Consider the following 23,818-nt stretch of genomic DNA (forward strand, 5'->3'; position numbering starts at 1 on the left):
CATGCCCCAGCTTGCCCCGCGAAGGGAAGCCAGGAGGACCCGCTTCGCGCTAATGCTCGCGATGGTTGAATTCCCCGCCTCACGCCTGCCTAGGAGAAGTTCGTAGTCCCAGAGGTGTGGCAGGAGGCGGCAGTTTCAGGCGGGTCAGGGCGGAGCTGAAGCGACGGCGGAGGCGGAAGCAACGGTCGGTGGGGCGGAGAAGGGGGCTGGCCCCAGGAGGAGGAGGAAACCCTTCAAAGAAAACAGCAACAAGCTGAGCTGCTGTGACAGAGGGGAACAAGATGGCGGCGCCGAAGGCGAACCTCTGGGTCAGGACCCAACTGGGGCTGCCGCCGCTGCTGCTGCTGACCATGGCCTTGGCCGGAGGTTCGGGGACCGCTTCGGCTGAAGCATTTGACTCGGTCTTGGGTGATACAGCATCTTGCCACCGGGCCTGTCAGTTGACCTACCCCTTGCACACCTACCCTAAGGTAGGTCCCGTCCGGAGCGGGCTGCGACCCTTCCCTGGCCGCCCATCTCTCGGCTCCCCACACTTATGTCGGCTCTGGCAACCTGGCTGTTCAATCCGCCTTTCAACCGCTGTCTCCCATCTGTGTAGCTCGTTTTCCTCGCTAATCCTGCCTGCACCCCAATTCCTGCTGTCATTACCGGAAGTTTGTCCTGCACTACCCTGTGATAGGCTGAGGGACACAAAGATGAGAAAGACGCGATCCCTTTCCTCCGGGAGCTAGCCGGGCAGCAGGGGAGTCAAGCACTCAGAGGAGGAGGATAGAGGAGGATATGGATGATGAATGCAGGGTCCTCGCCTTAAGGAGCCTAATGGGGGTTTGTAGAAAGGGAGGCGCAGATAAGCGAATCCACAAATGATTGATTCATAACCTTTGTTTACTAAGCACCTCTCGGGGTCGGGAGCGTAGTCTTCAGGGAGTCAGACAAGTAGACGATTCCACTGAAGTATAAAAAGCGTCACGAAGGCGGCTCAAGGAGTAGCGAGACGCCCAGGAATGCTGTCTGCCTATGTTGAGTTACTGTGTCCAAGACGCTGCCAAGAGGGACTGGGTTAGAGAAGAGGCAGTTAGGTGTCTGCCTACCAGAAACTGACCACTCAGTGCAGAAAACGGGGGATTCGTGGAGTGGGGAAAGAAACGAGACTGTAGACAGGAGAGGATTCGCAGCTTACGGAGAGGAATGGCCCTCCTCTCTATGCTTCCCCCCTTTCTTTGAAGTACATACCTAACCCTCTTCACGTTGGTTTTTCAGCGTAAGAACTCTGGTTTACTCAACATTCTAAATTGTTTGATGATTCCCACCACACCTTTCCCATGTGTGATTTGAGTATATGCCCTCCCCCACGTTGTTTTATGAGAGCTTTTGTTGATGTTGCTGGTGGTTTCCTCTTCGTTTTTCCTTCATCTCCTGTATGCTATTTGCTTAACCATTGTGGCTAGACCTCCTTGCTTTCTAAAACTGGAGTGGCTACGGAGACAGTTCCAGTGAAGCTTAGGATGTTCCATATTGGCGAGTGCTTTCAGGTCTTTGAAATGAAAAGTTGTAAGCGCTGGAACTTCTCAGATTTTGTTTACGGCTGGATTTTAAACTGCATGGAGATTATCAATTTTCAAAAAAAGTGTGGGAGAGGGGACTGGGCTGAATTTTTCCAGAGATTTATGTAACAATCGAGAAAGAAGTGAGAAGTTTTAACTTCAGGCTTAAATCGATGAATACTGCTTCTAACCACGTTATTTTTCTTCACTTCTTGTAAACTTCTCATCATTAAGAGGATTGTATGAGGAAGCTCATTAATATTGATTTGGGTTTAATATTGACCTTGTTCTAGGGTTTGTTTCCTTTTTTTGAGATTTTCCTGGCAATTTTGTAGTATAAACCAGAATGTTGGGAGAATAATCAAATAATTTGAAAGGATACCTTCCTGGAACTTGTAGGTACTTTAATAATGTCCACTATTTTCTAACAATTGGTGTGATATCTATAAATCATTTTTACTTATTTATTAAAGCTTTTCTCACAAAGAACTCCAAATCATCTGGCTCCCTATAGGTCCTGGACTTGAAATTTATATAGACTCCACTGTTAGCCAGAGTGATGGGAGATTTATCATACTATTATTCCTAATTCTCACAACAACCCTGTAAAGTAGGGTTTTAAAATTAAGGAGATTGAGGCTCTGAAAGGTTAAGTGTCTTGCCTAAGGTCACATACTCAAGAAATCGTGGAGTAGGAATTCAGCTTAAAACTGGCTATACTATGCTGCCTCCTATTAATAAACTTGCATTAAACATATTTGGCCGGGTGCGATGGCTCACACCTGTAATCCCAGCACTTTGGGAGGCCAAGGTGGGTGGATCACCTCAGCTCAGGAGATTGTGACCAGCCTGGACAACATGGCAAGACCCCGTCTCTGAAGAAAAAAAAAAAAGAAAAAAAACTAGCCAGGCGTGGAGACGAGCACCTGTAGTCCCAGCTACTTGGGAAGCTGAGGTGGGAGGCTTGCTTGAGCCTGGGAGGCGGAGGTTACAGTGAGCCGAAATGTTGCCAGTGCACTCCAGTCTGACAGTGAGACCCTGTCTCAAAAAAAAAAAAAAAGGCCGGGCGCGGTGGCTCACTCCTGTAATCCCAGCACTTTGGGAGGCCAAGGCAAGTGGATCACCTGAGGTCAGGAGTTCAAGACCAGCCTGGCCAACATGGTGAAACCCCATCTCTACTGAAAATACCAAAAAAAAATTAGCTGGGCATGGTGGCGGGCACCTGTAATCCCAGCTACTCAGGAGGCTGAGGCAGGAGAAGCGGCTGAACCCGGGAGGCAGACGTTGCAGTGAGCCTGCGCCACTGCACTCCAGCCTGGGCAACAAGAGGGAAACTCTGCCTCAAAAAAACAAACAAACAAACAAAAAACACATATTCAACTATGTCACTGATTTCTATTGGCTCTCCTCTGTGCTTTGTGCTCCAGGAGAAAGCTTCGTGTGTTGTAAGAAATCAGATGAATTTTCAAACTCACATAGAATTTGAAAAACAAGATAGAAATCTCGTTTTAGGCTGGGTGTGGTGGCTCATGCCTGTAATCCCAGCAGTTTGGGAGGCCAAGGCGGGTGGATCATGGGTGGTCAGGAGTTCAAGATCAGCCTGACCAACATGGTGAAACCCTGTCTCTACGAAAAATACAAAAATTAACTGGGCATGGCACGTGCTTGTAATTCCAGCTACTCAGGAGGCTGAGGCAGGGGAACCGCTGGAACCTGGGCGGTAGAGGTTGCAGTGAGCCAAGATTGCACCACTTCACTTCAGCCTGGGGGACAGAGCAAGACTGCATCTCAAAAAAAAAAAAAAAAAATCTCATTTTAATGACACTTTTTGAGAACTAATTATTTGTTGCAAGAAAGTAGAATACCTGTTTGTAAGTAGTTATTTTTAAATTATTCTATCTTTTATCTACAGAAATGCAATTGCATAATTTATCTTGGATGAAAAAACAAGAGACATAAATCATGTTAATAAAAAAGCTAATTAGAGCCAGCCTGGTCATTTATTAATGGAGTGTGGTCTCTAGAACCATACAAACCTGGTTTTATTCCCAGCTCCTTGATTACTGTTTGTCCTTGCTGATGACTTAACTTCTATTTATTTATTTTTTAATTTAAAATAATTGAAACAGAGTCTTGCTCTGTTGCCTAGGCTGGTCTCAAACTCTTGGACTGAATGGATCTTTATGTCTCGGCCTCCCAAAGTGTTGGGATTACATGCATGAGCCACGGTGCCTGGCCTAAATAGTACCATTGAGGGACCTTCTAATTATGAATTTAGCTGGTATTTCCTATGGTGGAAGCACCATTTATTGTGTCCTAAATCAGAGAAGATATATGTTATATAAGCTTGCCAGTCATTTGGGATAAATAGGGCATGAAATATTTACTTGAAATCATTATTTTTGTATATATAACATGGAATACTTAGAATAAAGATAATGATTCTTAATAGCTACCAGTTGAGTGCCTGCTCCATACCAGATGTTGCATAATTTGTTAAGTCTTAACATAGTGCCTGGCACATTGTAGATGCTCATTAAATGTGTCTGTCTATTAGATAGTACTATATAATAGTAATGCTATTGTAGATATAAATATATAATTATCCTAATAGTGAAGATTGACACTCTACAATTATACAGGCAGTAGAAAATAAAGGAATAAATAGTAGTTAGGATTGATGTAAGAGTATTGTCCTTATTTTACAACTGAGGAATTAGATTAAGTAACTTGCCAAAGGTTGTACAGAATAAGTGGCAAGTCTGAACTTCAAACCAGGGCTGATTCCTGAAACCTAGTCTCTTTTCCCCATGCCATATGGTTTTCTGAAATTGGTACTGGATGACTTACTAGGTTTCTTTAACAAAGGAAAGCATATCTAAGAATGAAATGGCATGTGATATAGCTCATACTAATGAGCTTATGGTTCCTCTGTGCAGTATAAGGAAATATGTAGTGCTCCAAAGACATAAAATAATTCTTTAATTGTTTTACAAAGCCTGCAAAAGCTACTCAGATATGAAATTTATCTTAATTTTTAAAATTCTTTCAATTTCATCTTAACAATAAATGCAGCTGGAACTGAGGTCCAAAAGTGTGCTACCTTCAAAGCTGTATGATAAAGTATATTTAATATTAGACTGCAGCCATCTCTTCTTGATGGATTGTTGCTGCTGCATAAATTTTACTAATCCTTTTGCTGGAAAGAAGTACATACCTTGTATTCCATTGGTTGCTAACTGGCATATGCACGTGCTGTTTCCTTATTAGGTGTCTGCCAGTTTGTACACAGTATATCACACAGTAAGTTGAAGGGCTCCCCCATATGCAATAGCTTTTTTAAAATACTTTTATTTTATCAAAGAAAAACCTGCTGAAGACATTAGTCATATTAAGCAGTTAATACTTTACAGTAATGAAGAACTAGATGTCCATCCTATCTTGAACTTTCACACATATACATTGATGCCTGTAATTGTTTTCTATTTTAAAAATCTATTAACACTATTACCATTTATTAAGAACCTTCTACATCCCAGGCACTGTGCTGAAAATAGCTTCCAAATTATTGAGGAATTTGGAGATAATGGCTGTTCTCTCCTTTTTTGATGAGAAACCTGAGATTCTTAGGTAAAATAACTTATGCACTCACCCAAAAGGTTTGATCTAGGTCTGGCTGATTGCAGTGTCCTTTCCCATACACACACTGTTGCTCCAGTGTTTTCATTTAATGTAAGCCCAATTTTTTTTTTTTTTTTTGAGACGGAATCTCGCTGTGTCTCCCAGACTGGAGTGCAGTGGCGAAATCTCAGCTCACTGCAAGCTCTGCCTCCTGGGTTCACGCCATTCTCCTGCCTCAGCCTCCCGAGTAGCTGGGACTACAGGCACCCGCCACCATGCCCGGCTAATTTTTTGTATTTTTAGTAGAGACAGAGTTTCACCGTGTTAGCCAGGATGGTCTGGATCTCCTGACCTTGTGATCCACCCGCCTCAGCCTCCCAAAGTGCTGGGATTACAGGCGTGAGCCACCGCGCCCGACCTAAGCCCAGTTTTTAAAAGTCCTTTCATATAAACATTTTTATAGATGTATACCTTACTTTATCAGGCCCTTGTGTCACCATTTGCCATGTGAAGCTAGTCTGATACTTTTCCTGATAAGCCTGGTAATTCATATAAACATGGATGTGATAGAAGTATGCCATTGGTCCTAGGGTACTTGCTTACTCCTTTCTATCGCTGTTGAAGTTCTAGTTATATCACCGTTGTATTTTTTTTGTTGTTTTGTTGTTGTTTTTAAGCAACAGGGTCTCACTTTGTACCCCAAGCTGGAGTGCAGTGGTGTGATTATAGCTCACTGTACCCTCAAACTCCTGGGCTCAAACAATCCTCATACCTCAGCCTACTGAGTACTAGGACTACAAGTGTGCACCACCATACCCAGTTATTTTTGTGTGTGTGTTTGTTTTGGTACAGACGGGGTCTCGCTGTATTGTCCAGGCTGGCCTCAAACTGTTGGCCTCAAGCAGTCCTCCTGCCTCAGCTTCCCAAAGCCCTGGGATTACAGGTGTGAGCCACTGCACCTGGCATGTCACTATTATTTTTATTTTTAATTTCTCCCTCACAGATTGTAACCAAAGAAAATGGAAAAAGGGTGGTGGTTTTACCTACTAGGCTTTTTTCTTGGTATCACTTTTAAAATAAGGAACTAAAACCTCTGTATGGCGAAGGTCTTGAGTATCAACTGGCTCCTATCATTTTTTTCTTTCAGTTATGAAACTTATAGGATGATTTGTAATAAACGTTACTAACTGCTTTCTTCCTAACCCATTTTCCCCTGAGGAAAAAAAATACTATTTTTTGGTAACCCTTCCTATTCTTGAACTCCCTAGGAAGAGGAGTTGTACGCCTGTCAGAGAGGTTGCAGGCTGTTTTCAATTTGTCAGTTTGTGGATGATGGAATTGACTTAAATCGAACTAAATTGGAATGTGAATCTGGTAAGACGCTATGCTAACGACATCAGCTGTATGTAACACTGTTGTTTTCTTTGTGATAACCTTTTAAAGTATTTTCCTTAGGAAATGGCAAACACACTGTTGAAACTAGTCATCTAACATACGGTAATTATTATGGATTTAAGAGTTTTCGTAGCTGCTGCTAGAAATTTCATGGGCTTTAAATTTCATCTGTTTGTTGAGACAGTGTTTATTTTCTGCTGTGAATAGGACACCTTTGTTTAAGCAACTTTCTGTCAGACAAATGCAGTATAATTACCCTACTCACAATTCATTACTACCTTTTCACAAATAGTATAATTTTCCTAAACCTTTCAATCATAAGTTCATTGACTTATCTCCAAGTTTTTTACTGAATCAGCCTTTGACTCAGTATTTAATAGTGTATTCTTCATTGGTCAGGCCATTAAAATAAGTAGCCAGAGGCTTTGTCATCTGTTAAACCACTTTTCTTTCTTTTTGCTAAAAGCAGTCTGTTTAATAAAAGAAACCTGCAGTCAGGACACAATTGACGTTTAACTTTTCAAATAACTATAATGGAGTGTTCTCCATTCATTACACTGTTTTTAGCATAGAAGGAGGCACCTTTTCCCCTATCACTATGCCATAACTCACATACAGTCTTCTTTGATATCATAACCGTATTTTTGCGGCTCAGTCTCATAACTGATCATCTTTATATATGCATAATGCTGTCCAGTTTATTATCTAGCACTTCTGAGAAGTGTATTACAAATGCATTACTGAGTTGGGAAAAAATGGAATTGGTATAGTGGTAAAATGTTTTATCACAAGAAGGAAATAGATTTAATGAACTAAATGACAGTATATCTGGTAGAGACCTATTTCAACATTAGAATCATCTGCTATAGAACATTTTCTAGTTCAATTTTCTTTTTTTTTTTTGAGGCAGAGTCTCAGTCTGTCCCCAGGCTGGAGTGCAGTGGCGTGATCTCAGCTCACTTCAAGCTCCGCCCCCCCGGATTCACGCCATTCTCCTGCCTCAGCCTCCCATGTAGCTGGGACTACAGGCGCCCGCCACCACGCCCAGCTAATTTTTTTTTGTATTTTTAGTAGAGACGGGGTTTCACCGTGTTAGCTAGGATGGTCTCGATCTCCTGACCTCGTGATTCGCCCGTCTCAGCCTCCCAAAGTGTTGGGATTACAGGCGTGAGCCACCACACCCAGCCTAGTTCAATTTTCTTAGACTTTCAGATGTTAGGCTGATTGTTCTATTTTTCTCTTGCCACGTGTATACCCTTACTTCTTAACTGAGTGATCTAGTTCTTAACAGTAATGCCGTATATTTGTATAAATCATTAAAATATATTATTTCATTCAACCCTATGCAGTGGGTTGTGTTATTTCTGTTTTAGATATATAGAAATCAATAGTCAGAGGTTAAACTGCTCAGCCCAGGTCACACACACCAACAAATGATGGAACTAAAACTTTTTGAGTGGTATCTTCAGGATGCCAATCCAGTGCATTTTCTACTACACAAGCCTTAGCTGCAAGGGTCCTCTTATATGAATGTCATCATGTGGCCAGAGCCTGGGTGTATAATTAATAGATTTGTATCTAAAACATTTGACTTGTAGGACAGAGACAATATGGAGTTCTGTTAAAGATACATTTCCTACTACTATATTACCAAATTTGGAAATTGACATTGATGAAATCTTTTTTAAGTATAAGAATTTTTTAAATAAAATATCAAATCCTTTTCTTTCCTCTTTCCCTTTCCCTTTTGTTTCTTGTAATTTGACTATTTTTCTCTTACAGCATGCACAGAAGCATATTCCCAATCTGATGAGCAATATGCTTGCCATCTTGGTTGCCAGAATCAGCTGCCATTCGCTGAACTGAGACAAGAACAAGTACGAAACAATACTGCCTTTCAAACTAGCCTGCTTAGATGGCACTGACTTGTGTTGCTTGAAGTGTTTATCACCCACTCAATCCTATTTTAGTGTTATATTTTATATTTGACTTTCAGCAACCAAAATTAGTTTGCAAATAAAAAAGTCAGTTGAATAATTGCATTTGTATAATGCTTTACTATTAAAAGTTATGCCTACATTCATAATTTTATTTTGTTTCTTCCCACATTCCAGTGAAGATATTATCCTCATTTTTACATATGAAAAAACCAAGGCTCAGAGGAATTATTTCAGAGTTCTTTTTCTCCATCCCAACTTCCATTGCACAGTTGCCATTGCCTTAACTCAGATTGTCATCATTTCTTATCTGTATTTTTAAGTTAACTTCCAAACTGTTTTTCTAATTTAACCCTTTCTAACTCCATCCTTTACTGTGTCCAGATTTTTTTTTCTAAATTTCATCATGCTATTCTCCTGTCTTATATAATCAGTAGCTCCCAATTACGTGTAGATCTAAGTCCAAACTGTTTATCACAACCTAGCTCCTGATTACTTCTCCAATGCCATTGCTTAAAATTCCTGACAAGGGAATTTCATACTCGATTCTCCAGACATACTGGGAAAAGTTTCTTAATTTTTGCACAGGAAATAGTCACATATACAAACTCAAAAGATAAAAAGAGTATACATACAGTGAAAAGTCTCCCACCCCTGTCTCTTAGCCACTCAGTTTTCCCTCATACATGTAGCCAAGGTTACTAGTACACAGATATGTTATGCATATACAAGGATGTTCACATGTATTTTATAAATATAAGTATACATAAAGAACTTCTAATTTTTTTCTACTACATAATATTCTGTGTAGATATATTATAATTTATTTAGGCAGTTCCTTATTTGTGAACATGTAAGTTGTTCCTAATCTTTTTATTTTGTAAATAATATCTATTTTGCACATTTGTGAGTATACCTGTAGAATAAAATCGTAGGGCTAGAATTGCTGAGTTAAGAGGTATATGCATTTTTTATTTTTATGTGTTTTAGAGATGGGGATCTCACTATATTACCCGGTCTGGCCTCACGCTTCTGGGCTCAAGTGCTACCATAGATACCACTGCACTCCAGACTGGGTGACAGAGCGAGACACTGTCTCAAAAAAAAAAAAAAAAACATATAAAGAAACAAAGTAGAACCAAAGTTATCCTTAGAGTTTAGTAAATGGCATCCCACGCTTGTGCTTTAGAGGGGCCCAGTGCTGCTAAAGAAGTCAAGAAGTCAGAATTGGAGGAGGAAAGATGACATCATTTGTCAAAATCCTTTTTTTTTGTGTTTGTTTTTTGAGACGGAGTCTCCCTCTGTCACCAGGCTGGAGTGCAGTGGTGTGATCTTGGCTCACAGCAACCTCCACCTCCCTGGTTTAAGGGATTCTCCTGCCTCAGCCTCCTGAGTAGCTGGGACTACAGTGGGACTACAGACGTGAGCCACCACGCCTAGCTAATTTTTGTATTTTTAGTAGAGGTGGGGTTTGACCATGTTGCCCAGATGGTCTCAATCTCTTGACATCGTGATCCACCTGCCTCAGCCTCCCAAAGTGCTAGGATTACAGGCGTGAGCCACCATGCCGGGCCATTAAAATCTTATCAGTAGCTCACCACATATACTCAGCCCATAAATACTCCCTTCACCCTGCCCTGTTGTCAGATGTCTACCATTTTATGTATATATTCTTCTGATTGATTTTTTCCTTCCCCTTTTCCATTGATGTTCATTATAGCATGATTTATTCTCGATGAAAACACTAAAGATGAGAATGATATGATTTGTCCCTTCCTGTTCTACCCTTGAGGCTTTGCTGGTCCTTGTTTAATTACATCTTAAGAGTCTTCTTATTTTTGGACTTAATTCAAAAGCCTGTTATTCTGATAGAGGTGACAGGTAGCTAGTAAGTGTGTTTGGTGGCAAATTAAAGTAGCCTTGGTTTTTAAGCTTTACCATAATTTGCATAGATAACTAAGAGTTTAATGCGATTAGATTATGGTAGATGTATTTAATTGTTTGTATCTGTCCCATTAAGGATTTGAGTAATCTTGATTATGTTGTTCTCTTGAATATACATATATAAAAAATAATGCATTTCTCATTATTTATTTTATTTTTAGCTTATGTCCCTGATGCCGAAAATGCACCTACTCTTTCCTCTAACTCTGGTGAGGTCATTCTGGAGTGACATGATGGACTCTGCACAGAGTTTCATAACCTCTTCATGGACTTTTTATCTTCAAGCTGATGATGGAAAAATAGTCATATTCCAGGTGACAACAGTGCTTCATGGATTTATCTAAATACCAACAACAGTAAATGTATATGTTTTAAATGAATGTTTCAGCATAGAACCATACTCAGTCACTTACAAATACTTATCATCAAGTAAGAATTACTTATTTGGCCCCACATTAAAATATTGGACATCGGTTTGATTACCCTTCCCTTTGCCCATTAAAAGCCTTATCTAAAGCCCATTAGTTTTTATCTAACCAGAACTCTGAGTCTTTTAAATTTTATGGTGCTTACATTGATAAAATGAAATCTTTAAATATGAGAAATAATAATTAATACACTTTTAACGTAAACAGTGGCCATATATGATTACATATGGATATCAGATCAAAACAATATGACATAATTTTTAGTTTTTTATAGTGCTTTTACTCATAACTCTTATAAGAGAACTTCTTGAAGAAGTATTTTGCCTAGAGAGGTAATGTCTCCCATCTCATCATTTACCATGTGATAATAACTGTTATTCCCTGGAGGTTGTATGGTACTAGATATATTATCTCAGATTTTCAAAGAACTTAATGAGGTTGTTTTATTCCTATTTTATTGATGAGGAAGGTGAGAGTAACTTGTTGCAGTTGCACTGCCGATAAGTAACAGAATTAAGCTTAAAACCCAGGACACTTTAGCACCAAGGCCCATATACTACCCTGCCATGCTTTTAATTCAGTAGTTGAATTCCTCAAATTTACCAGTCAACAGAGTTTATGTTGCGTCTTCCTCTCGGGTAATAAAATCAACCTTTTAAGTACTGTAGCTAAGTAAGTGACTTAATGTATGGCTGGTATGTGATTTTTAGCACTACCCTGAACCTTGGGTCCCCTCTGCTTAATTTGGTAATAAGTAAAATGCAGGAATTTTCTCTTTAAATTCATGAACAAGTTCTATGTCCTAAAGCTACTTACATCAAAGCATAAGTTGACTCTCAGAGTGAAGCCCTCATTCATTTCTCATTAGATAGATTAGCTCTGTGTCTCTCTAAAGTCTGTGTGAATTTGAGCATAACTGGGATGGAGAAACCCCCATTCTAGAAGATCAGAACTATACAGAAAATGTAAAGTATGGAGTGTTTGGCTGTAATTTATGGATTCCTCATACCTAGGGAATAATGGAATGTTTCATGTGAGAAGAAATAGAGATAATATGTGTTTAGCCAAAAGTTTTGGCAGTCTGATAAATTATTCCTGATCAACTAGAATTATAACTCATTTCTGCAAGGTATAGTATTTAATGTAGTATGTCATGATTTGTCCCTCTCTCCCTTAAAAAAAAAAAAAATATTGTCAGGAAGTTAAACTAACATAAATCTGCCAGAAATCTGTTTCTTTGCAAGGCACTGGTTCTGATGTTTAGGAAGTGCAATTAAAATATATTGTAGTTAACGTGTTTTATTTTTTATATAGTATTTCTGTTACTCTTTCTCAATTTAAATGTTTAAAGAGATGATGTGTTTTAGAACTTGTTACTGAAAAAAAGCTAAAGAAGTACAAATGACTTAATTGCTTTCATTATTATTTTAGTCTAAGCCAGAAATCCAGTATGCACCACATTTGGAGCAGGAGTCTACAAATTTGAGAGAATCATCTCTAAGCAAAATGTCCTGTAAGTTTTATTTTAAGTAGCTTAGATAAAAACATTAGCAGTCAAATCTGGTTGTAGTAGAGTTGGTTGTGTTTTTTTTTTTTTTTTTTTCACTGATGGAACATAAACAGATAATTTCTAAAACAGTGGTTCTCAAACTTTCATGTGTGTTAGAGTTTGGAGAGCTTGTTCAAACACAGATTGCTGGGCCCCACCTCCAGAGTTTCTAATTTACTAGGTCTGGGAGAAGATCTGAGAATTTCTTTTTCTCACAAGTTCCAGATTTTGCTGATGCTGCTGGCCTGGGGGCCACACTTTGAGAATCACTATTCTAAAAACATTTAGTTTGCTTCAAAGGATGTTTTGAGCATGAACTAATCAACTATTCTGGTATTTCCCAATAAATTGACCAAATAATGAAAAATACCAGAAGTATGAGTCCCCATTCTATTTTTATTTCCATGTTAGAAGTGAATTTTGACTCACAAGAACGTAAAACATCAAGCTAAAGCAGAGCTTACCTTGTAAAATTTACTCATACCTTATTTTAGATACTATTTAATTAGCCTTCTAATTATTTTGGTAGGTGGGAGTGGGTAGATAATGATAGCACATAACATAAGACCATCTGTAACTTGAATTAGATTAGAATAAACCAAATCCAAGCTCACATGTAATTAAGCAGAAAGCATCAATGCCAATAAGAATTTGAAAATAAAACAGGAAACTCATAATGCGGTAGAATATTCATTTGGTTTTGATGTGCTTAGAGAAACTGATACATATTATAAAATGTATCAGATGACACAAACAAAAACAATTGGATATCTGTAAAGTGTATATGTCTAGAAGTAGTCATGCCAGACTAGGTTTTGGGATGTAGGGTATAATAAACTCATACCTTACTATTTCAGCAGATCTGCAAATGAGAAATTCACAAGCACACAAGAATTTTCTTGAAGATGGAGAAAGTGATGGCTTTTTAAGATGCCTCTCTCTGTATGTATTCCTCTTTATTGTGTGTATAACAGATAAAATCTGGCTTGTATCAGAGAGATACATTACTTTTTATTATTTTAAAATTAGCACCTCAAAAGTAAACCTGTTTACTTTTTCCCTTCCAAGGTTGTACGTTAGATATTTTAGTGTGTTTAAAAGGTTATAGGCATACTACTTGAATACAACCCAGGCAGGTAGTTTTTTTTCACAGTACAGGAGCATTCTTCTTGTTAGAATCTCTTGATTTGGCCGGGCGCCGTGGCTCAAGCCTGTAATCCCAGCACTTTGGGAGGCTGAGACAGGCGGATCACGAGGTCAGGAGATCGAGACCATCCTGGCTAACACGGTGAAACACCGTCTCTACTAAAAAAAAATACAAAAAGCTAGCCGGACGAGATGGCAGGCGCCTGTAGTCCTAGCTACTCGGGAAGCTGAGGCAGGAGAATGGCGTGAACCCGGGAGGCGGAGCTTGCAGTGAGCTGAGATCCGGCCACTGCACTCCAGCCTGGGTGATAGAGCGAGACTTCGTCTCAAAAAAAAAAAAAAGAATTTCTTGATTTATGTTGAATGTGCTTCTCCACACATTTAAATTAAGCTTTAATTTCACATATGTCTGAGGCCAGGCACGGTGGCTCACGCCTGTAATCCCAGCAGTTTGGAAGGCCAACGCAGGTGGATCACCTGAGATCAGGAATTCAAGACCAGCCTGGCCAACATGGCGAAACCCCGTCTCGACTGAAAATCCAAAAATTAGCTGGGCGTGGTGGCGCATGCCTGTCATCCCAGCTACTCAGGAGGATGAGGCAGGAGAATGGCTTGAACCTGGGAGGCAGAGGTTTCAGTGAGCTGAGATTACACCACTGCACTCTAGCCTAGGTGACAGAGTGAGACTCTGTCTCAAAAAATAAAACAAAATAAAATAAAAAAGTTTGAGTGGTTTAAGGATCAGATTTTTGTTTTTGTTTTTATCTGCATGGCCAGATTTGAGGCTAGAAGAGCTGGATAAGGACTCTAGATTAAGAAGGGCTTTGTATTCTATACTAAGGAGTATCAGCTCTGTGCCAAGAGTTTTTAAGGGTAATGGTAAAGTGGGCAAGTGAGAGCAGTGGGTACCATATGCCCTCCTAGGAAAAAATATCAAGCCTTATGAGGGTGAGAGGCAGGTTTTATCAAAGTGTGCATGTTTCCTCTTCTCTTCTCCAAGGAATTTGGATATGATCCCTCCCCCACGTTTTACTCCTCCCCACCCCCCGCAAAAAAAGGAAAAAGAGAAAGCTAGTGGGCCATGTCACTTATTGACTATTACCTACTCTGTGTCAGATACCAGGCCAAGCATTTCAGTGAGTGGTATTGCGTTATAGTGTGTTCATTCGAGTGGACTGTTCTATCTCAAGTATAAAACTTCAGTAGTCCAAACCACATGCTCCCTGTAATTTCTTATAGAAACAGTTTCTTGAGAGGTGTTATCATGTATCATTAGAGTTAGGTGGACCTTACAAATTAATACCTTTTACTAGGCAAAATGTTTAAAAGACTGTATGAGAAAACAAGGATTAAACTTTAAATTTTATCCTTCTTTCATTTCTAAACCTGGTTTTGAGCTTGTCCAACAAAGGGCAGTTTTTCTCTTTCCAGTATTTAGGATGTTTGTTGCAGTTTGATAGTTCTGTGAAACCTAAATCATTAATCTTAAATTACAGTTCTCAGTACTGTACCACCTGGCATATTATTGGTGATTTATTGACCTTTAACATTTTGTCATTATATTCTTTTTTTTTTTTTTTTAAATCTAACACTTTAAAAGTGATTTTGTGAAACAACTAACTTTGTAACTAGAAATGTATTTCTTAGAAGTTTTTGGCCAGGCGTGGTGGCTCACGCCTGTAATCCCAGCACTTTGATCACGAGGTCAGGAGTTCAAGAGCAGCCTGCCCAAGATGGTGAAACCCCGTCTCTACTAAAAATACAAAAAAAATTAGCCAGGTGCGGTAGCAGGCGCCTGTAATCCCAGCTACTCGGGAGGCCAAGGCAGGAGGAGAATCGCTTGAACTCGGAGGGTGGAGGTTGCAGTGAACCGAGATCGCGCCACTGCACTCCAGCCTGGGCGACAGAATGAGACTCTTGTCTCAAAAAAAAAAAAAAAAAGAAGTTTTTGTGCCCAAATGTAGATTATAATAGGAACCTATATATTTGAATAAAAATTATGATTTTGGCCGAGTGCGGTGGCTCATGCGTGTAATCCCAGCACTTTGGAAGGCCAAGTCGGGAGGATCACTTGAGCCCAGAGGTTCAAAATCAGTTTGGGTAACATAGTGAGACCCCATCCATCTCTACAAAAAATAAAAAAAATTAGCTGGGCATGGTGGCACACGCCTGTAGTCCCAGCTATCAAGAGGCTGACGTGGGAGAATCACTTGAGCCCGGGAAGTCAAGGCTGCAGTGAGCTATGATCATGCCACTGCACTGCCTGAGTGATAGAGCGAGACTGTCTCAAAATTTTTTTTTAAGTGTTCTTTTTTAAAATGCTTTTTCCCCTTCAGTGATCCCATTTGACTTTTAGAACAATACCCTGTGATAAGTAGGTGGTAATTTAGAGAGGTGAATTGACTACTCCCAAGGTTATACAGTCACTATGTTAGAATTCAAACCTAATTTTTCTAATTATACATCTTCTGCTCATCCTATTCTGCTGTAACTATTTACTTCCTAAAGTGTCATGATTTTTCCATGATTACATACAGAATCACTCAGCCAGTTATTGGAATCTGATCGTAGCTGTTAAAGAGACACCATTATCTCCAGAAAGGAAATTGAGGTCACTTTTTCTTCACTTGTATTTCTTTTTGAAGAGCCAGGCACTGTGCTAGGGAGTTGAGACCTAGAAAAGATGTCAGGAGTTCTCAGGTCTAGACAGACATGGACAATAATGATTGCTATACATATACACACTCCTACACATGTCTCATACACAGCATATAAAGACTGTATTTAAGTCTACTGGAGGTTTCAAGGGGAGGATTGACAGGCGAGATAGAAATATCTTGAGTAATGAGTAGAAATTTTTGCTAGTTGTAGCAAAAGATTTACTTAAATATTTTTTTTCAGATATATACCGGCCTCCTGCTCAATGTGTATAGGGTACATTACTATATATGGAGGATAAGGAGAGTCAGAAATTTGACTGAACTGGGAAAACAGGAATAGAGAGAAGCAGGAACATAACATAAGTGTCAAGAAGAGGCTTTTATGTGAAGGATAGATTAGAAGCAGGAACATAACATTAATGTCAAGAAGAGGCTTCTATGTGAAGGATAGGTTGGAGAACTTTGGTAAATCAGGGAAGAAATTATGAAGCCTGAATTAGGGCAGTAGACAAGAACAGGAGATAATGGAGATAGTTGAAAATCTATAGGATCTAGTCATTGTTTTGTTCTGGAGATTGAAGGAATGAACCCCAGTTTTCTGGCTTAGGTAGTTGCTACTGGAATCAGATATCAAATATATCCTCATTTTGTGGTAAATTCCTTAACTCAGTTAGGGCTGGAACATGGAGAGGAAAGTGGGTATTTTTTTCATTAAAAATGTGTTTTACTCTATTATCTTTCTAAATTGGGATACTTAAAGCATCATATGGGAGTTCCCTACTTTTAGATACAATACATTCTCCAAAGTCCACCTCTTTTGCTGGCAGACAATGACTGTGCTTACTGCGTGTTCAAGTCTTGCCAAACTATCAAGTGAGTGGTTAGGGTGGTAAGTATAGATCTCTTATTAGGCAGTGTTGGATGAGCAGAGATGTGAAAATTAGGGACTATCTGTGTTACACAGTTTGTCAGAGTTAGACTTTTAATTACTTAAAAATGGCTTGACTTTTTCCTGTTCTTTGAATCTTAATAGGTCAATTATGAAAAAAACTTCAGGTGGGAGAATGGCTTGTGCCCATGAGTGCAAGGCCAGCCTGGGCAATATAGTGAGAGCTTGTCTCTATAAAAATTAAAAATAAATAAAAAACCTCTAATTGCTGATTCTCATAACTGGCCTTCTATCTTAAGATATTTTAATGATAAGGAAAATATAACTATCTCTTTACTGAGATATGCTGTAATGGTTACAGAATGCCTTACAATAGATGTGCTCTTTTAAATTGAAGTATAAGTAAATTATGGCAAATTAAATATGTGAAGTATTCTAGGGAAACTGACTTCTGGAAGCCTGTTGTGATTTCTTTTATAAAACAAATGATCATTTTAAATTTACCTAGACTATACCTTAACTTTGTGGTATATTGGTTTTCTTAAAGCAAGTATAATAATTTGTAAAATAATATATGACATTTGTACAACAGTGTACAATTTACAGGACACTTTCACTTGCCTTATATATTTAGCAGAAAGTCAAGTATATCTGATTTTATTATTATTACAAAAGTGATATAGCCATGTTACAGAAACATTAGAAGTAGAGGAAAAAGACTTTATGCCAACCTAATGTAATAGCTATTAGTATAATATTTCCTTCTGTAAGTATGTTTTTTAATAGTTTCAAAGATAATCAACAAAGTTTTAATTGTACTGTTGAGCTAAGTACATAAGGTTGATTGACTAAGAATCTCCTGTTTCTTATAAAATTTTAATATAACTAATTGTTGATTTTTTTTCCAGTAACTCTGGGTGGATTTTAACTACAACTCTTGTCCTCTCAGTGATGGTATTGCTTTGGATTTGTTGTGCCACTGTTGCTACAGCTGTGGAGCAGTATGTTCCCTCTGAGGTAAATTTAATTCTAACCCTTAGACCATTTGAAGACTGAGCCCTGTGAGATATCATTTTAAACACCTTATTTGTTTAGCTGGAAAAACAAGGCCTCTCTTCTAATAGAAAGAGAGAAGATGTGGTGGTTTTCATGTGGTAGAGGTTGGCACACATAAAAATTACAAGTTTGCAACACAAGAAACCTGTGGTGTTCCCAGCTTTCTGTGATGCTAACTACCGTGGTGACATGTATGTTGACTGACTTGAGAAAAGTGTGTCTTTCTGACTCTCTTAAGACTGAAAAGACCTGTTGACATCAGTTTCTAAGGGGATATATGGGAAAGAAGACTTTTTTTTTTTTTTTGAGACGGAGTCTTGCTCTGTCACCCTGGCTAGAGTACGGTGGCGCGATCTCGGCTCACTGCAAGCTCCGCCTCCTGGGTTCATGCCACTCTCTTGCCTCAGCCTCCTGAGTAGCTGGGACTACAGGCGCCCGCCACCGCATCTGGCTATTTTTTTTGTATTTTTTAGTAGAGACCGTGGTCTCGATCTCCTGAGCTCATGATCCACCTGCCTCAGCCTCCCAAAGTGCTGGGATTACAGGCGTGAGCCACTGTGCCCCGCCTTTTTTTTTTTTTAGGCACAGTCTCACTCTGTCGCCCAGGCTAGAGTGCAGTGGCCAGGATCTTGGCTCACTGCAGCCTCCGCCTCCTGGGTTCAAGTGATTCTTCTGCCTCAGCCTCCTAAGTAGCTGGGACTACAGGCATGCGCCACCATGCCCAGCCAATTTTTGTATTTTCAGTAGAGATGGGGTTTCACCATATTGACCAGGCTGGTCTTGAACTCCTGATCTCAAGTGACCTGCCCACCTCTGCCTCCCAAAGTGTTGGGATTACAGGCATGAGCCACCATACCCAGCCGGAGAGAAGATTTGTAGAACCATTTAATAGTTTAAATTAATTACCACAATATTAAGGAGCAGTGCTGCTTTAGAAGCAGCAAGGCTGGGCCAGGTGTGGTGCTCATGCATCTAATCCCAGCACTTTGGGAAGGCTAGGCAGGTGGATCACTTGAGCTCAAAAGTTTGAGAAGAGCGTGTGCAACATGATGAGATCCTGTCTCTGCGAAAAATTATAAAAATTATCTGGGTGTGGTGGTGTGTGCCCATGATCCCAGCTACTCAGGAGGCTGAGGTGGGAGGATCACTTGAGCCCAGAAGGTTGAGGCTGCAATGAACCAGGATTGTGCCGCTGTATTCCAGCCTGGTGACAGAACAAGACCCTGAGTCTCAAAAGAAAAAAGAAAAGAAAAGAGGAGAGAGAAGAGAGGAAGAAAGGGAGAGGGAGAGGAGAAATGCTGGAGTGTTTGATTTTGAGTTGTTATATTCTGGTATCTAACCCCATAAGAGATAGAAGACATTGTGACTTCCTTGGTAATTAAAATTTAACTGGCCCAAAAAATATAACTGTTAAGGTAAAGGATTTTTGTTTGGGGGAAATGCTATAATTTGATTATTCAGCTTAGCTTTCAAGAACAGAAAAGTATTTATATAACTAAATATAGAATAATAATGGCTGTCAACATCTAATCCCACTGAAATAAATTTTAGTTTTCTTATACCTCCAAAGTGCCATAGAAAAAGAGAGAAAAGGGCCGGGCGCGGTGGCTCAAGCCTGTAATCCCAGCACTTTGGGAGGCTGAGATGGGCGGATCACGAGGTCAGGAGATCGAGACCATCCTGGCTAACACAGTGAAACCCCGTGTCTACTAAAAAATACAAAAAAAAAAACTAGCCAGGCGTGGTGGCGGGCGCCTGTAGTCCTAGCTACTCGGGAGGCTGAGGCAGAATGGCGTAAACCCAGGAGGCGGAGCTTGCAGTGAGCTGAGATCCGGCCACTGCACTCCAGCCTGGGCCACAGAGCGAGACTCCGTCTCAAAAAAAAAAAAAAAAAAAAAAAAGAAAAGAAGAGACAGAAATTAGAATATAGTAATAAGCCACTGGCATGTGCCTAATATGGTGCTTGAACAACTGTTTTATCCTAATAGACTATAAAGATGTTTAAATATATGATTTGCACATGAAAAATGATTAAGATATTATACTTAATATTTTTATTAAGGTGATATAATTGATGTAGGTACCTAGAAACTGGGACAGGATAATGTTGATAACTAACACTTGTATAGTCTTTAAAATTTACAAAGTATTTTCATATACCTTCATATTCTTCTCATCTAACTAAAATTTTGTGTCCTTTAACCAGCATCTCCTCAGTCTCCTTCCTCCCTTCAGTGGCTTCTTTCATGTTGATGTATGAAATCAAACAGTTCCTGGTTGCTGCTTCAAGATCTTTAAATGTTGTTAGGTAGAGTTGTGAACATTTTTCTTTCACAGTGCCCCAGAGCCAGTGGTCACATGTGAATTCTGAGTTTTAAGGAGGCCTACTATATCAGATCCATGTCCAGCCTATCAACCACTGAACTTTTTTTTTTCAGACAGGGTCTGACTCTGTCACTGAGGCTGGAGTGCAATGGCACGATCTCAGCTCACTGCAATCTCCACCTCCCGGGTTCAAGTGATTCTCGTGTCTCAGCCTGCTGAAGAGCTGGGACTACTACAGGTGCACACCACCACACCTGGCTTATTTTTGTATTTTTAGTAGAGATTGAGTTTCACTATGTTGGCCAGGTTGGTCTCGAACTCCTGACCTCAAGTGATTCACCTACCTCGGCCTCTCAGAGTGCTGGGATTACGGGCGTGAGCCACTGCGCCTGGCCTGAACTTGTCTTAAAGCTACACTCTTACTGGAAAAGCTTAAGGTACTGGGGCAACTCCTTGCGGGATAGTTGTTCCCCTGAGGCAGCAGTCCAGTAGAACACATCTGAAACATGTATGAATAAGCAACTATCGTGACAGTCACTTTTAGAACATTTTCATCAGCCCAGAAAGAAAATCTGTACTCTTAGTAATTGCTCACCATTTTCTCCCAAGCAGCAGCAGCTGCACCACCCCTACCCCCATCTCACCCTCCAGTCCTAGATAGCCAATATGTAGTCTCTTGTGAGTGGCGTCTTTCACTAAGCATATTTTCAAGGTTCATCATGTTATAGCATGTATCACTTTATCATCTTTTTTTTTTGAGATGGAGTCTCTCTGTCGCCCAGGCTAGAGTACAGTGGTGCAACCTCGGCTCACTGCAAACCTCCGCCTCTCAGGTTCAAGCGATTCTCCTGCCTCAGCCTCCCTAGTGGCTGGGACTACAGACACGCACCACCACAACCAGCTAATTTTTATATTTTTAGTAGAAATGGAGTTTCACTATGTTGGCCAGACTGGTCTGGAACTCCTGACCTCAGGTGATCCGCCTTCTTCAGCCTCCCAAAGTGCTGGGATTACAGGCTTGAGCCACCATGCCCAGCCAGGATAGCATGTATCACTTTTGATAAATTCTTGAAGGTGCTCTTTATTCAGCATCTCTTAAAAACACCTTTCCAGTAGTAGGTACTTCTGTGTAGTTCTTGCTTTATAATCTAGTAAGTTGCCCTGCCAGTGATATCAGCACTTCAGTTTCTAACTTTTGGATACAGGGATTTGTTGCTGTATGAGTAGATTAACAATAGAATCTATACCATTTCTTTTTTTTTTTGAGACAGAGTCTCACTTTGTCCCCCAGGCTGGAGGGCAGTGGCATGATCTCAGCCCACTGCAACCTCTGCCTCCCGGGCTCAAGTGATTATTGTGCCTCAACCTCCTGAGTAGCTGGAATTACAGGCACTTACCACCATGCCTGGCTAATTTTTTGTGTTTTTAGTAGAGACAGGGTTTCACCATGTTGGCCAGGCTAGTCTTGAGCTCCTGACCTCGAGTGATCTGCCCGCCTCAGCCTCCCAAAGTGCTGGGATTACCGGCGTGAGCCACTGCACCTGGCCTATGCTTATTAGTGAAGACTTTTCACTTTGCTTTTCTGCCTTTAAGAGATACATACGGCCAGGCGTGGTGGCTCACACATGTATCCCAACACTTTGGGAGGCCAAGGTAGGAGGATCACTTGAGGCCAGGAGTCTGAGACCAGCCTAGGCAACGTAGCAAGACCCCATCATTTAAAAAAAAAAAAGAAAGAAAGAAAAATTAGCTGGGCATAGCGGTGCGTGCCTATAGTCCTAGGTGCCCAGGAGGCTGAGGCAGGAGAATCACTTGAGCCCAGGAGTTCAAGGCCTTATAGTGAGCTATGATCACACCACTGCACTCCAGCCTGGGTAACAGAGCAACACCCCATCTCTTTAAAAAAAAAAAAAAAAAAACACAGAGACATTCATACGTCTATCTAAGTCTACCTACTCTCAAAAGATGTTAGATATTAACATTATTCTCTAATGAGTTTTATGACATTTGCAGTGATTCTGTTTTATGCTTTCATTCTTTTAGTATATTCTTGGATATGGTAGTAACAATTAAGGAACTTTATATATTTATGAAGACCCTTCTATCAGTGTTAGAGCATTTCATGCATATTCTTTTTTCTCACAGCCTTTTCAAATAGCATCTATCATTTTCCATACATGTTAAGCTAAAACATTTAGGAGCAGAAAGACTTGCACCAAATTATTTTACCACTTGGTAGGAGAGCTAAGATGTTGAAGGACTTGATCACTTAAGGCATCCATAGCTATTTTTATTGATACTCAGTTGTTATACTCCTGAGGATTTTAACTTGAGACGTGGAACAGCTTTCTTTGGCCATCCACTGGGAGCTGAATCACGTATCTACAACACTTTGAGAAAAAGCATTCTTCTTTCTTAAAGTTATTTATAGAATTTTTTTTTTACTAGCCATTTATAAATTAAATTGTTATTTGAAGACTTACTTGGAGAGGTTCCTAATTATCCAGACTACTAATGTACATTGATTTTCTTTTTCAGAAGCTGAGTATCTATGGTGACTTGGAGTTTATGAATGAACAAAAGCTGAACAAATATCCAGCTTCTTCTCTTGTGGTTGTTAGATCTAAAACTGAAGATCATGAAGAAGCAGGGCCTCTACCTACAAAAGTGAATCTTGCTCATTCTGAAATTTAAGCATTTTTCTTTTGAAAGAAAAGTGTAATAGACATCTAAAATTCCACTCCTCATAGAGCTTTTAAAATGGTTTCATTGGATATAGGCCTTAAGAAATCACTATAAAATGCAAATAAAGTTACTCAAATCTGTGAAGACTGTATTTGCTATAACTTTATTGGTATTGTTTTTCTAGTAATTTAAGAGGTGGATGTTTGGGATTGTATTATTATTTTACTAATATCTGTAGCTATTTTGTTTTTTGCTTTGGTTATTGTTTTTTTCCCTTTTCTTAGCTATGTGCTGATCATTGTTCCTCCTCACCTCCTGCCATGATACTGTCAGTTACCTTAGTTATTAAGCTGAATATTTAGTATAATATGATGCTTCTGCTCAGGTATGGCCCACAAATCTGTAATTTGAAATTTAGCAGGAAATGACCTTTAATGACACTACATTTTCAGGAACTGAAATCATTAAAATTTTATTTGACTAATTATGTGCTGAAATTTGAGTATCTGATTTTCTAGACCTTCCCTCCTACCCCTGCCCAACCTAGATAAGAATTATGACATGTTCTGTGTCTATTGCTATTGCTATATAATGTGGTCAGGGACCATTTTGATGCAAAAGTGATCTTTCAGCAGTACA

The 23,818-nt window shown here is 39.7% G+C and overlaps 1 protein-coding gene across 2 annotated transcripts; it reads left to right on the forward strand.

Moving 5' to 3' along the window:
* Nucleotides 1–13: 13 nt before the first annotated feature.
* On the forward strand, nt 14–23,666 carry TMEM59 (transmembrane protein 59). 2 transcript variants are annotated; one of them, XM_033226286.1, is made up of 8 exons: nt 14–470; nt 6,434–6,539; nt 8,343–8,437; nt 10,603–10,755; nt 12,301–12,382; nt 13,276–13,360; nt 18,022–18,130; nt 23,033–23,666. In XM_033226286.1, the coding sequence occupies exons 1-8, from the start codon at nt 282–284 to the stop codon at nt 23,186–23,188; spliced, it is 975 nt and encodes a 324-aa protein (XP_033082177.1). In that variant the 5' UTR covers nt 14–281; the 3' UTR covers nt 23,189–23,666. The 2 variants fall into 2 exon arrangements, with proteins under 2 accessions (XP_033082177.1, XP_033082178.1); XM_033226287.1 differs by having other exon boundaries at nt 35–470; nt 13,279–13,360; nt 23,033–23,664.
* Nucleotides 23,667–23,818: the final 152 nt, after the last annotated feature.

Source organism: Trachypithecus francoisi, unplaced genomic scaffold, assembly GCF_009764315.1.
Source record: "Trachypithecus francoisi isolate TF-2019V2 unplaced genomic scaffold, Tfra_2.0 Lachesis_group12, whole genome shotgun sequence".
Classification (NCBI taxonomy): domain Eukaryota; kingdom Metazoa; phylum Chordata; class Mammalia; order Primates; family Cercopithecidae; genus Trachypithecus; species Trachypithecus francoisi.

What these genes read in the sequence shown, in the direction of transcription:
- TMEM59 (XM_033226286.1), top strand. Translation starts at nt 282, where the DNA reads ATGGCGGCGCCGAAGGCGAACCTCTGGGTCAGGACCCAACTGGGGCTG. An exon ending in TAAATTGGAATGTGAATCTG is followed by an intron (nt 6,540 to 8,342) that starts GTAAGACGCTAT and finishes TTTCTCTTACAG; the next exon opens with CATGCACAGAAGCATATTCC. An exon ending in GAAAAATAGTCATATTCCAG is followed by an intron (nt 10,756 to 12,300) that starts GTGACAACAGTG and finishes TTATTATTTTAG; the next exon opens with TCTAAGCCAGAAATCCAGTA.